The sequence below is a fragment of the Atractosteus spatula genome, chromosome 25 (genome assembly GCF_055471065.1).
Source record: "Atractosteus spatula isolate fAtrSpa1 chromosome 25, fAtrSpa1.hap1, whole genome shotgun sequence".
Classification (NCBI taxonomy): domain Eukaryota; kingdom Metazoa; phylum Chordata; class Actinopteri; order Semionotiformes; family Lepisosteidae; genus Atractosteus; species Atractosteus spatula.
The window spans coordinates 6,232,793-6,246,971 of record NC_142730.1 but is presented as its reverse complement, the minus strand read 5'-3'; the positions used below and the strand labels follow the sequence as shown (position 1 = coordinate 6,246,971).

The 14,179-nt window shown below is 55.1% G+C and overlaps 1 protein-coding gene across 12 annotated transcripts in view; it reads right to left on the bottom strand.

Moving 5' to 3' along the window:
- Window positions 1-960: 960 nt before the first annotated feature.
- LOC148815243 (tropomyosin alpha-3 chain) overlaps window positions 961-14,179 on the bottom strand; it is a 28,007-nt gene continuing 14,788 nt past the window's right edge. For 2 of the 12 annotated variants that reach the window (XM_088905471.1, XM_088905477.1), the window contains 5 exons: window positions 13,610-13,685; window positions 10,301-10,363; window positions 9,837-9,906; window positions 9,577-9,655; window positions 7,906-8,688 (listed from right to left, as the gene is read on the bottom strand). In XM_088905471.1, coding sequence (XP_088761597.1) covers window positions 8,685-8,688; window positions 9,577-9,655; window positions 9,837-9,906; window positions 10,301-10,363; window positions 13,610-13,685 — 292 coding nt within the window. In that variant the 3' untranslated portion in view covers window positions 7,906-8,684. Of the gene's footprint in view, window positions 2,702-7,905; window positions 8,689-9,572; window positions 9,656-9,836; window positions 9,907-10,300; window positions 10,364-13,609; window positions 13,686-14,179 lie in introns of those variants that run through there. The other 10 variants (XM_088905474.1, XM_088905481.1, XM_088905473.1 and 7 more) reach the window with 5 other exon arrangements.

Genomic DNA, 14,179 nt, shown 5'->3' with positions numbered 1-14,179 from the left:
TTTACATGCCTGCCTCTTGCCTAAGGGGCAGACGGGACAGAACACGCTGTTTGGCAACACACCCTGCCTTTCTGCTTGCTGTTCTTGCTGTCTGTGCAGGAGGGCTCCACAGTTCTTACAGGTTGGTTCAGGAGGCCCTTGAGGAGCTCGGGGGAGAGGATGAGGAAGTCTGCAAGAGTCTCACCTATACCTGAAGCACAACAGCAGGGTTGGTGGCCTTGAAGTCTTTGGTCTATAACCTAGGGGTGTCCAGCCTTGATCATGGGGGACCCCAGTATAACAGGTCAACCTGAAATCATCAGTCTGTTACCTAGGGGGGGTCCAGTCTTGATCATGGGGGATCCCCGTATAGGAGGTCCCACAGGTCACCCTGAAATCATCAGTCTGTAACCTAGGGGTGTCTAGCCCAGGTCCTGGGGACAGGTCACCCTGAAAGCATCAATCCCATGACCTATACCAATCATCAGTCTGTAACCAAGGGTCTCAGAGGTCACCCTGAACTTCTCTATACCACAGGAGTGTCCAACCCTGATCCTGGGGGACCCCAGAATAGCAGATCTCACAGGTCACCCTGAAAACATTGTCTGTACCCCAGGGGTGTCCAGCCCCGGTCCAGTCCAACAGGTGTTACAGGACTCCTTGAAATCAGTTAGGAATGAAGACACTTGAAGTCTGATTAACAGTCAGCTGATTGATTCAATTCAATTAGGAGCAGCCAGCTGTACCAAGAGCTACAGGCAGCTGGGATTTTCATTTCCCATGATCCTTGAACAACGTCATTGACCACACTGCCAAACCGACCGCTTCAGTGGTCGAAACCAAAGTGAAATCATGAGTGCTTGGGAACTCATGATTTCAGAGTTGGGCCTTAGTCCTGACAATACACTCAAATGTACCAACAGGAACAGGTAGGCACAAACGATTTCAAGATGAGGATGAAAAAACACAGGAGTCTTTCCCTGGAATGTGAAGAATTGGTGCGCTTTATTCATTACTCAGTTAACCAGCAATATTATAAAGACAAGGAATGGTTTACAAAATGTTTACATCTTTAAACTTGTTTGGGTTTGCAGTTTAAAACATTATTGCATTATCTTTCCAAAAAAATTAGTATGTTTTTATGCTTTTTTGCTATTTTTTTTGTATAGAATAATTTCTTGGTCAAGACTCATCTGTTAAGTTGCCCCTTTCCCCTCATGCTCTCCCCCGTCTCCTCCCTCCTAGAGGGTGGAGTCCATTTGGCAAGAGCAGGATTCTGATTGGTCCCCTCAACCCCCGCCCTCCCCATCACATGATTTGGTCCCTGCGTGAGGATTGGCAGCGTCTGTGGAGGGCAGAAAGGCTGTAATTGGCTAAGACTGATGCTGGCAAATGTGCACATGAACCTTAAAAAAAACATTTCGCTCCAAAAAAACGAAATACTCACCCTCCCCCCCACCCCAACCTTTTACATACACGACCCCCCAGCTCGATGAAAATACAAAACCGTGCAAAAGAAACCCACCGACGTAAAAGCCGAACATTCAGCTGGTATCGGTTTTACTCCCCGCCGCAGGGCAGCAGACGAGAGTGGACAACGGACAGCGGTCACTCCCTGTCCCCCCCCTTCGCGCCAGTCAGGCGGCCAGTTAAGACTGACCGGTGAGACTAGGCTGGCTGGGGCAGCACTGCAGGACATAGGCCTACAGTTCCCAGTTACCGCTGGCGGGACTCTGCACAAAAACGGGGCAACAGGGCGACAGTGGGGTCACCGGGGGTGTGGGGAGGGAGGGAGGGTTTGGGCTGGCGGTAGAACCGGCTCCCCCTCCTGTGAGGGGGCTGCAGGTTCGAGACAGGGGTCGCCGAGGGGACGCGTGGCGTAGGGCGAGGGCAGCAGGGAACGACACGACAGTTAAGGCCGATTGAGCTGAACTGCAGGCGCCTATACCGCCCCCCCCAACGACATGAGATCAGCACGGCGGAAAGGGTTAAAAACGAAGACCGGCGCGTGACAGGACTGACCGCAGCCCTAACACCCCCCCCCCTCCTGGCCCGGCGGCTCCGGAGGTCCAGAACCAGGCCCGGCGGGCGCAGGGGGAAGCGCCGCAAGTCCCGGACCGCAGCCCGAGGGCAGAGGAAGGACGGACGGACCGCGGCGCGGCTTCCACTGCGGAGCGAAGAGCCGGCGCTCAGCTTCGAACTCGCAACCAGGACCGAGCGCCCGGCCCCGCCGAAGACGGGGCTCCGGGAGGGCCAGAGAGACGCCCCTCCCGGCTCTCCGTCTCAGCAGTCAGGGGTCAGGCGGCTGCAGGAAGCTAGCGGGAGTTTGATACGAACGCGACAGGAGGATGCAGCAAAGACAAACATGCGTTTAGAAGCCCCCCCCCCCCACCCCAAGTCTCCCTCTCTCTGTAAAAAAAAAAAAAAATCACCCCCACACCCCCACCCCCCTTTCCCCTTGGGGTGAGTGACCGATCAGCCAGGACAAGGAGTCTGGGGACAGTGGAGGAAGGAGAGAAGGGGGGGGGGGAAGACCCCAGAGGCAATTCTGCCTCCTTTTCCACCCACCCTGCTCCCCAAAACACCTCTCTCGGGAAGGCCGGGGGGGGGGGGGGAGGGGGGACAAGGTCCCCTGCACGTTAGAAGCTGTTGAGGTCCTGGAGGGTCTGGTCCAGGGTGGCGTGGATCTTGAGATTCTCCTCCTTGGCAGCAGCCAGCCTCTCTGTACAGGAGACACAAAGGGGCAACGCGACGCCCGTTAGTGGCGAAACTCCAACATTACTTTTACATTCTGGGGTCAGAAAGAATCGGCACTGATGAACCACAATGGAAGGAAAATGTGAAATTTCCAGGTGTGTGCAGCGCCGTGTTCTGCAGTTCACAGCAAGGCAACAAAACTTGTGGTGACGTGTTGCAGCCCTCTTACACTGTCAACAAGCAGGCTTGAAAAAAGCATCTCTTTCAATCCAACAGAAATATGGCTCTCGACTTCAAGACCACGCTGCCAACAAATACAACTTCTTAACTCTGCCTGCAGATCACGTCGGAACATTTCTGCAGCGAAACGTCTGCTGCACAACCTGTCCTTATTCGCTCGTACATCACAGTATCATCAGTCGTGACAGGGACTAGTGAACAGGAAGGGCCGCATCACGTCGCAGCTCGTGGGAACTCTCGCTTGAGGCGAGACCATGGGCTTGTGGCAACATGGCAACTTTCACCAAGTTCATGATTTTGAGCTCGACTCCAAATGTTTTTAAAATATCCCGGCAATGAATTTATTTTGTTAGAGATTTAACAACCGGTTTGAGAAATTGGGTCTGCAGTTCCCCTTTAACCAATACCCAACCAGCCTTGTTGATGCCCGCACCCTCTGCCAGTTTCTCTTCCCATGCCGGGCAGCTGTGGCAGCTCAGCAATCCCAGATCTCATCCAGCCGCTTCCTGAAAGATCCCTGTAGTTCCGAACTGTGTCAGTCTGAGGAAGAGGAAGGGTCTTCCCTTCAGTGTGCCGGCATGAAGGCCAGCTCAGAGAGGCTGGTGTGTTCCTGCTCAAACAGAGCCGCCAACAGCTCACTTCTGTCCAGCCAGGACAGGACGCCAATGCTCAGACAAGCACTGACCATCCCTCAAGACTCACAGCGGCCAAGGCTGGAACCAGACTGGACCAGCGATCTCTGGACTGTAGGGTTACAGTGTGACCCGGCCCAGACTGGACCAGTGATCTCTTGACTGTAGGGTTACAGTGTGACCCAGCCCAGACTGGACCAGTGATCTCTGGACTGTAGTGTTACAGTGTGACCCGGCACAGACTGGACCAGCGATCTCTGGACTGTAGGGTTACAGTGTGACCTGGCCCAGACTGGACCGGCAATCTCTGGACTGTAGGGTTACAGTGTGACCCAGACTGGACCAGTGATCTCTGGACTGTAGTGTTACAGTGTGACCCGGCCCAGACTGGACCAGCGATCTCTGGACTGTAGGGTTACAGTGTGACCCAGACTGGACCAGTGATCTCTGGACTGTAGGGTTACAGTGTGACCCGGCCCAGACTGGACCAGCGATCTCTTGACTGTAGGGTTACAGTGTGACCCAGCCCAGACTGGACCAGTGATCTCTGGACTGTAGGGTTACAGTGTGACCCAGACTGGACCAGCGATCTCTTGACTGTAGGGTTACAGTGTGACCCAGCCCAGACTGGACCAGTGATCTCTGGACTGTAGGGTTACAGTGTGACCAAGCCCAGACTGGACCAGTGATCTCTGGACTGTAGGGTTACAGTGTGACCCTGCCCAGAGTGGTTTCCTGGCACAGCAAACAAGGTGATATTCCCAGAGATACAACTGCTCAAAATGGATTTTAGCAAATTCTACTATACCAATGAAAGTGCAAAGAGGCACATTCACCTGTTGGTTGCAGTGCTGTGATGATCCCACTGCCTATTATAGATACGTTATAGAGGTGGGGCAGCTTCTTTGAAATCAGCGTTGAAGGATCTGAGAGCGGGTGCGCCCTTCCTCATTCTTTCACGCAGCAGACAATGCAGTTTCTGCCCTGTGCCCATAAATAAAGTCACATGACCTGCTGACATCTCTTTGCCCTGCTGTACCTGCCTGATCCAGTCTGACCACACCCAGCCACCAACATGCACCACAGTGCCCTGCTGTCCTGGAGTCCTGCAACCAGGGAGCTGAAGAGAAGTTTTTCCTTTGCACAATAATAGGTGTGAAAATCTAAGAAATATGCAATATAAAAGCACCGGACCAGCGGTCCTCCTGGTGTATCAGCCCTGGGCCTCGACCACCGGACCAGCTGTCCTCCTGGTGTACCAGCCCTGGGCCTTGACCACCTGACCAGCTGTCCTCCTGGTGTACCAGCCTTGGGCCTTGACCACCGGACCAGCTGTCCTCCTGGTGTACCAGCCCTGGGCCTCGACCACCTGACCAGCTGTCCTCCTGGTGTACCAGCCCTGGGCCTTGACCACCTGACCAGCTGTCCTCCTGGTGTACCAGCCCTGGGCCTCGACCACCGGACCAGCTGTCCTCCTGTTGTAACAGCCCTGGGCCTTGACCACTGGACCAGCTGTCCTCCTGGTGTACCAGCCCTGTGCCTCGACCACCAGACCAGCTGTCCTCCTGGTGTACCAGCCCTGGGCCTCGACCACCGGACCAGCTGTCCTCCTGTTGTAACAGCCCTGGGCCTTGACCACTGGACTAGCTGTCCTCCTGGTGTACCAGCCCTGGGCCTTGACCACTGGACTAGCTGTCCTCCTGGTGTACCAGCCCTGTGCGTTGACCACCGGACCAGCTGTCCTCCTGGTGTATCAGCCCTGGGCCTTGACCACCTGACCTCCTGGTGTAACAGCCCTGTGCCTTGACCACTGGACCAGCTGTCCTCCTGGTGTAACAGCCCTGTGCCTTGACCACTGGACAAGCTGTCCTCCTGGTGTAACAGCCCTGTGCCTTGACCACCGGACCAGCTGTCCTCCTGGTGTAACAGCCCTGTGTCTGAACCACTGGACCAGATTTTTACTCTCAGTGTGGTGAAATGTAGCCCCAAATAACAGAGAGAGAAGATTATTGGCAACAACAAGCGCAAAATGGAGGAGGCACAAGGAGTCAACTGAGCCTGGCCTGGCTCAGACTCTTGTGGAAAAGCTGACTTTATTACGAAGGAGTGTGTGCGTGTGTCTGATCACTGCGGGACAACTGTAACGTCTCATTTCTTGGCAGGGTGATCTGGCCAACCCCGTTTGCACAAGAGCAGCTCGACCGATTCCCAGTCCTAATGAGAATTCCAAACAAGTTGCAACACAGGAAACAAAGAGAAAAGCATTCCTATCCTATGTGTAAAAAAACCAACTCATTACGTAACCCATCACTGGCCCCCTCCTTCTGTTTATCCCATCATTACAACTCTCGCAGAAACACTATCTCTTGATCAAAAACTCTGCAGCACCTGCCGAGAGGAGAGAGGCACACTCTTTCACGACCGAGGAAATGATCAGATCAGAAAGTGCTGCTGGGCTGTGCCACTCTGGGACCGGTCCCAAGATGCAGCAGGGACATGCCCAGGAGAAAGGGGGCACTGCCCACGCTGACACCCCTAAGGAACTAAACCCTCTTGATTCCCGAATGAGGACTCCGTGTAGCCCTGGCCTGGAATCAAGCATCCACAGTCCTCTACAGTTACTGACACAGTAGATCAGAGAGGACGTAGACTAGAGGAACTCAGTCTGTCCCACCCAGTTGCAATGGCTGTTTGTGACTAGCAGACATAAGGACCCTCCTCTGGCCTGGAGGACTCCCTTCAGAAAGCCCAGGAGGACTCCAGGGAGCGACTGGGGAGCTTGATCTGGGCTCTCGCTATCCCACGGACATTTTCAGCATCAGCAGGACACAGGTGGGAACTGCTTGAAGGTGCACTTTAAAACCTCACTCTGCGTCCCACACAGGGTTGTGTGGGGGCGTGGAGCAAGTTGCACAGCCCCGTGGATGAAGAACTTCCCCGATCCTTCAAGGAGGACCAGATCCCTGGATTGAGCGGCTGTGTGCTCGTTTGTGACCTGTCCCGGGTTCTCAGAGAGCAGCTGGCTCGCCTTCCCACACAGGGAGACTGGTGGGCAGGACTGCACAGACCACTGGAGAATCAGTTTGAGAAGCTCCCAGGGACACCAAGGTACTCTTTTCTTGCTTTCATCCAAAGTGACTCAGTTATAAGGGCTTCTTTTAAAGCAACGTGTTGTTCACGTATCAGTTTTGCCATCTCCACAAAAAAACAAGTGAAATGACTTTGTCCTGCCAACATCTGCCTGATTTCCATGCATCTGTATGAAGAAAGGCCAGGGAGCATCACACATCAAGCACTGCTGTGTTTGTGACTGCTCCCTTTCGTGCCTGGTGGTGTGTAACCCTCTCCCCACCCCCCCACTTCATGTCACCCCAGCTCATCAAGGGCTCTGCAATGTTTGTGCAACACCCACAGCAATGCTTATCTCTTGATCAAAAACGACACTCTTACGACAGAGGAAGCGATCGCGCTGAGCCCAGCCCTGGTGTTGAGGCCGACATGCTGGCTTCCCTCAAGAAAACGGCTGGGTGAGATCCTAGGATTAATTAACTACTGACGACCACTACCGGCCTCCACAACGGTGCTCTTAGGTCAGCGATCTCGCTCGTTTACGACGAGCTTCTGTTGTGCACAATAAAACGCTTTAAATGTAGAGAGAGCATGAGCTCTTCTGCAAACTGCCTGAAACACAAGCACATGGCACTCTGAAGCACTGCCAAGGCGCCAGTGAGACACCCCGATCACAGCCAGAGACTGAAAAGCCACATCACTTCCGCTCTGAGCAGATGGACGTGAGGCAGCCCTAAAGCTACAGAAAAGAGGTAATTAACTGCAGCCCTGAACCCGTGCCCACTGCCAGAGCCGTACTGCCAGGGGCACAGCAGCACAGATGCCACCTTCTTTCCAGTGTATCAGATCACAGGGCAACAGCTGTGGTCAGTCAACATCAGAGTGCCTGAGTGACAGCATGGGGATCTGGCTGTGTTCGAGGTCACAAGCCATGCTGGTGAAGCTCACTGCACGGGATCTTCCAGGAATCAGCTCGGAAGAAATTCCAGGATCTGTGAAACCTCCCCATGGCCCTGTCCCCCACAGTCTACCCGGTCACCCCAACAAACAGCCCAGCCCCCCACTGTCCACATACCAACAGCTCATCAAAACCCAGCGGTTGGTCAGCCACCCAGTCTGCACATCAGAACGCGAAGCTGCTCTTGGCTGCACTCAAGCTCCATTCAAACACCTCCCTGTGCAACACAGACGCACACCCCCGTAGTGTCCCCGACAAGACTCAAAGACACGAGGCGCAGAGGCCGAGCAGGGCTCGGAGACAGAACAAACAAGACACAGCGAGACGCAGTGAAAGCAGAATTGTGGTTTTTTTTTTCTCCTCGAAGTGACCTTCAAGCCCACAGTGGCGTACAGAGACAGGAGACAGGCGACAGGAGACAGGAGAGGCTGCCGGAGGACGGCGAGGCGGACGAGAAGAGCAGTTCCGATCATCCGCGCGGGATGGCTGGGGGTGGCGTGTGAGAATCGGGCCGCAAACGCACTCATCTCCTGGCGGCGGGCCTGGCGGGGCGCCGATGGCAACACTGATTCTGCACCCTGTCCCAGGGCAGTGACAAAACGGGGAGCCCAGCCCAGCGGCTTTACACAAAGAGTGGCGGGAGCCTGGAACCCAATCCCCAAGCCTCCGACAGACTCCACAGGATCCTCTCGGGAACGGCGGGACAGGATTCCCCCGACCCTTAAGATGGGCTGTGGGCCGAAAGGGGCGAGCGGGAGGCGGCTTCGGAAATGCCCAGGAAAGGGGTACGGCCCGCGCCCCAGGCTCCCCGGCGCTACCCTACTCATCGCAGGCGGATCTCCGGCACGCCCGGGGCCATCCCGACCTCTTCCCAGGATCCCGCGGCTCCGACAGGAAAGACCAGGATAATCCCGGGGGCCGGGGAAGAGGGGAAAGGAAGGACAGGGAGAGAGAGAGACAGAGAGAGAGAGACAGGACAGGCGGCTCGCAGGCAGGCGATTAGAGCCCCCCGACACCACAAGGGCGGCGCTGCAGAGGGCCGGGACCTTTCGGGGGCGGGGTAGGGAGGAGGGGGAGGGACCGGTCGCCCCTTTGTTTGCGAGGAACATTTATCTGCGTGGAAAAAGAAGAAAGCCGACGAGGGCGCTTGATTTCCGGAGGCCGGAAGCGGAGAGCAGGCGGCATGCGTCTCGCTGGTAGCCAGGCGGGGTTAGTGTCCATCCACACGGCAAGACCAGGGGAGAACCCAGCAGGCCCCACCAACCACGGCACAGCCCCCCCGCCCGACCACGTCAGGGCGGAGAAACAGCATGACAGCGGGGGACAACAGGGGCTCGTGCAGCCGTCCAGCAGGGGGCGCCCCGTGACCCCCGCGTGTGCGCGCACACACACACAGCCCTGGATCTGCCATGAGCAGCTATGAGGCTCCGGGTCCGCACCCCAAACCCAGCATCCTCCCCAAGAGGGGTTCCCCCCTGGGACCAGAGAAGCGCTCGCTGTTCTAAAGCCACGAACACGGGGGACCCAACCAACCCGGGCTTTGAAAATCCAGGGGTAGCCCTGCCCTGCCCCCCCGCGGGGGTGAACCCCAGTCTGCAGAAGGGGGTACCCCGCAGCCCGGCACAGCTCCCAGCCGCTGGCATCAGAGGCTGCTCTGGGAAGCGAATGCTGCTCATGTTCGCGGAGGAGGAAAAACCGCGCGACCGGGTTCGAGAGAATTAAGAGCGCACGCCGGGGGGAGGAGGGGTCAGGAGAGTGCTTTCCGCGTCTCCCCCCACCCAGCCCTCACCGGCTACGTCTGCCATCTGCCACCTGCAATCCAGTCCAGGCTGCAGGACTGCGCAGCTGCAGAAAACTGCGCAGACGAGGCAGCAAGGCCAGGAGGCTGCTCTGCAGACGGAGTGTGAAAAGGCTGCAGAGCTGCTCCTGGTGGGGGGAGGGGGTGTGTATGTCACTCCAGTCCATGCACACACACACACACACGTGCACATGGATATTTACATGGAAGTCATGTCGTTGAGCGCGTGATCCAGCTCTTCGCTAATGGCCTTGTATTTCAGTTTCTGGGCGTACAGCTCGTCTGGAGGCCGTGCGCGCAGACAGACGCAGGGGAGGAGAGAGACGGAGAGAGGCGCAGTGAGTGAGCCAGGAGGCAAGGCAGGGGAAAGAGGAAGAGGGCAAGGGAAAATGATCGGAGAGAGAAGAAGGGGGGAGACCCCCAGGAGAGAGAGAGCAGAGGGGAGTTAAAAGCCAGGTTGTACCTTCCAAGTCGTCGATGGTCTTCTCCAGCTTGGCCACTGACCTCTCGGCAAACTCGGCTCTGGTCTCAGCCTGGAGGGGGAGTTAGGGAGCACAGTCAGTGAGCGATCACAGGCAGAGAGAGGCACTTGAACCCACGAGACCACAGGAGTGAGGGAAGCAAACCAGAACTAGCCAATTAGTGACTGGATAAGATGCTTAAATAACTTAATCAATACTTCTTTCCAGGCACAAACCTGTGTCTTTAAGGGTATCGTACCTGGAAATGGATCCCTCTTAACTGCAGAGACTTACTCATGTCTAACCAGGTTGAAGCCTACCTAAGGAGCTAACAGAGAACTAGATGAAAGACAGGGGGTGCTAGAAAGACGCCCAAGAGCTGGGGACCACTGTTACACTGGCCAGGGAATTAAGGGCCAGGCAGCCCCCAGCAGAAGAAACATCTGGAAGTCCGAGTTCCTCCTACCTCCTTGAGCTTGTCCGTCAGGATCTTGATCTCCTCCTCGTACTTGTCCTCCTTCTGGGAATACTGCGGGAGAGAGAAGAGAGAGACCATCAGAGAGTCCTCTGCTGGAAACCTGGAGCTCCCTGGAGAGCTGCAGAGAGAGACCATACAGATTCGTCTCTCCTCTAATCTTTCACACCCACAATGCAGTCTGAACAACACTGCAAAAACTGCTCTTCACACTAACACTCCATCATCATCATCAGAGCTGGAACTGTAGAGACACTCAGTCCAGCTCCTCTGTATCTTCACACTAACACTCCTTCATCATCATCAGAGCTGGAGAGTAACTGTAGAGACACTCAGTCCAGCTCCTCTGTATCTTCACATGAACACTCCATCATCATCAGAGCTGTAGAATAAAGACACTTCAGATCCTTCAGACTGGGTTGTCTGGTCCTGTCCCAGGAGTCCAGTGTTTTTGCAGGATTTCCAGGTCTCTCCAAGGAGCTGGTAGAGGAGTAAACTGAAGCCAAAAGAAAGCTGATTTAGCCCACGCAGAGCCGATCAGGAATGAAAGTCTGCCGATATACTGGCCCTCCAGGATCAGGATGGGACACTCCTGTTTGAAACAGTCCCTTCCGTAATAATCCAGCCTTGACAATGTCACACTGCGCCAACTACAGCAAGGAGCTCAAGGCAGAAAACAGGCAAAACATGACCATATCATGTGACTGATCATTTCAGCTTAAATAATTTCCAAAATATCTATGTCTTTTGAAAGTCAAATAGATCAGGCATCTGTGCATGGAGAGACTGACAACACCGTCAGCCACACAGTGCCAAAACACGAGCCAGATGTCTAAACCCAACAACGGAACCGGCAGTGCACTGGACTGCAAAGCAGAAAGGAGAGAGAGAGACAATCCTGGCTCGGCTCCAGCGGGCTCAGCGCCCTGCGTGGAGTCACCAGCTGCAAGAGCGCCGACAACGCCCAGCGCCACTGGAGCGCAGAACACTGCTGTCAGCTGGCGGCCACGAGTCGGGGGGGGGGTCAAGCTGCAACAGGGAGGAAGCAGCTCTGGTCTCAGTTCACACATTTCTGTGAACATCCTGGATCAGACTGCACACTAGGAGTGACACTGACAGCACTGCAAACCCTGGAGTGGGTAAGACTGCTGCACACTAGGAGTGAGACTGACAGCAGTGTAAAACCTGTAGTGGATCAGACTGCTGCATACCAGGAGTGAGACTGACAGCACTGTAAAACCTGGAGTGGATCAGACTGCTGCACACTAGGAGTGAGACTGACAGCAGTGTAAAACCTGGAGTGGATCAGACTGCTGCACACTAGGAGTGAGACAACAGCAGTGTCTCACTGGAGTGGATCAGACTGCTGCACACTGGGAGTGAGACTGACATCACTGCAAACCCTGGAGTGGATCAGACAGCTGAGCAGTTGGCGCCTATTCACCCAAGAGATCAGCACACGTATGTAACCCGTCCAGTACACTACGAAAGAAAGCTAGAACAGGCCTCGCGCTCGGAGCCTCTCGGCCGCAGTGCTCCAGGTGTGCCCACTTCCCCCTTTTTGCGCTTGTCAGCAGACCGAAGAAAGAGGGAAGAGGAAACTCCCTCCCTTTCTAAGAACCGCCTTCTGGTTTCTCTAATCTCGCTGTAGCACTTGCGCAACAGATCGTGCCAGAGCTCGCTTCAGGCGCCCTCTGCCTCCAGCTGTTCCTGAGTCATCTAATTGATGGGGGACTAAAACAAAATTCCAGCTCTTCCCGGAGAAGACCTGTAGTTGCACGACCAAAGACGACCCTCCAGAGCTGCAAAAGGCGAAGGTTTGCTTGTTTAAGATTTTGTATTCTACAGATCTGGTGATGGAGATGGGTGTGTTGATCTGAAGTTCCAGATGAGCTGCAAAGCGTTTCCTCACACTGTAAAAGCTGAATTTGCAGCTGAGCAATTTAGAAACATCATACTCTGAAAGCCAAGACTGCACCAGTGATCTCTGGACTGTAGGGTTACAGTGTGACCCAGACTGGACCAGTGATCTCTGGACTGTAGGGTTACAGTGTGACCCGGCCCAGACTGGACCAGTGATCTCTGGAGTGTAAAAAAAGTCATTTAAAAATGGAACACTTGATTTCAAGGTTGCATATATACATCTCAACTGAGATCACTAAAGCCTAGAAAAGTGAAATGGATCAGGACTCGTGCAGCCCCTCTGGGGAGGGGATCCGACTCCCTCCTAGAATAATCATGGTTAAATTAAGGCACAATCACTGCAATAACAGCGATGGCAACATGCTAACAAGACAGAAAACATGCCCATTAGAAACCGGAACCACTCTGCAAATCCGTGCCACGCAAACTCTGCGGTACATGCAGGTCCGAACACAGCAGAGCCGAGTGCTTCAGGAAAACGAGAGGCCAGGGCAATTAGGAGGGGTGTGCTGCACCCTCCGTTACAGGCAGCACATCGACTGCAGAACTGGCAATAATTCACCTTTTACCAGAGAGATCGGGGACACCACGCCTGCGCCTATAACACAGTGGACATGAATTCCTTACAATCATATGGCGCTTGTCTGGACACTCCACTCAAACTGCTTTCCCAGGATTCCCACTACCACCACCAGTGTGTGGCCCCGCCTGGATGATGCACCAGTACTCTCCCCACACACCAGCGTGCAGTGGGGAGGAGAGCAGAGTGATGAAGCCAGTTCATAGACAGGAACTACTAGGAGGCCATGACTGGAAAAGGCCAGGGGGAGATTTGGACAGGACACTGGGGTAACAGCCCTACCTCAGGACCTCAGTTTTACATCTCATCCGAAGGACAGTGCCTTTTTTACAGTATAGCATCCCCATGACCATACTGGGGCATTAGGACCCACACAGACCGCAGGGTGAGCGCCCCCTACAGGTCACACCTCTTCCAGCAGCAGTCTTAGCTTTCCCAGGAGGTCTCCCCTCCAGGTACTGACCAGTGAGCTCCAGTGGGGCTGCCGGCTGGGAGTGTCAGGGTGATATGGCTGCTAGTACTACGGTTTTCCTGAAGCCCCTCCAGAGACCTGCTGATGTTTATCGCAAGGTGTGGGCACACACGCCCACACACAGGCACGCTTCCCGAGGAGGTGTCGAACTCGCATCCCACCAACACAGGGGCACAGCATGCCGACAGATTCCTCTGCCTATCAGAAAACCGGGGGGTCAGGTCGATCCTTCGACAACGAGGGCTCATACCCCCCCACACACACACACCGAACAGACACACGGGAGAGACACTCATGCTGATCTCCCCAGGACGGGCTCTCCTACCTTCTCGGCCTGCGCTTCCAGAGACTTTAAATTATTGGTGACATTTTTCAGCTCCTCCTCCAGCTCAGCGCATTTGCTTCAGGGTTTAAGGTTTCGGCGTGGAGGATGAACAGACACGCGCGGCCAGAGAAACGAGGGGGGGGAGGGGAGAGAGAGAGAGAGAGAGAGAGAGAGAGAGAGGAAAGGGGAGCGAAGAAAAGACGGATTAAAGAGGAGAAGGTGGGAAAGGTCTACAACGAGGAAACGGGCGGAAAATGAAAACAGGAGGCAAGGCATGGCCGCTCCGAGACCCGCGGAGAGGGGCTCCCCCTTTGTCAGGAAATCGATCTGATCGGCTGGACAGGAAGTCCCGTCTCGTCCGCCACTGTCACGGACACGGACTCTCGCAGGAGTCGCCGTTCCCCAGGAGCACCCTGAACAGAGCAGGACACGTTCCAGCAGGAAGGAGACTGGATCCCGACTGAGCCGAAAGGGAGAAAGTCTCCTGACCGAGAGCTTTAACACTACCGAAGAACAAGATGGCGACGCCCCTGGCGCTCAGTGTTGCTGCTGCAGCACCAGAGGCTACTG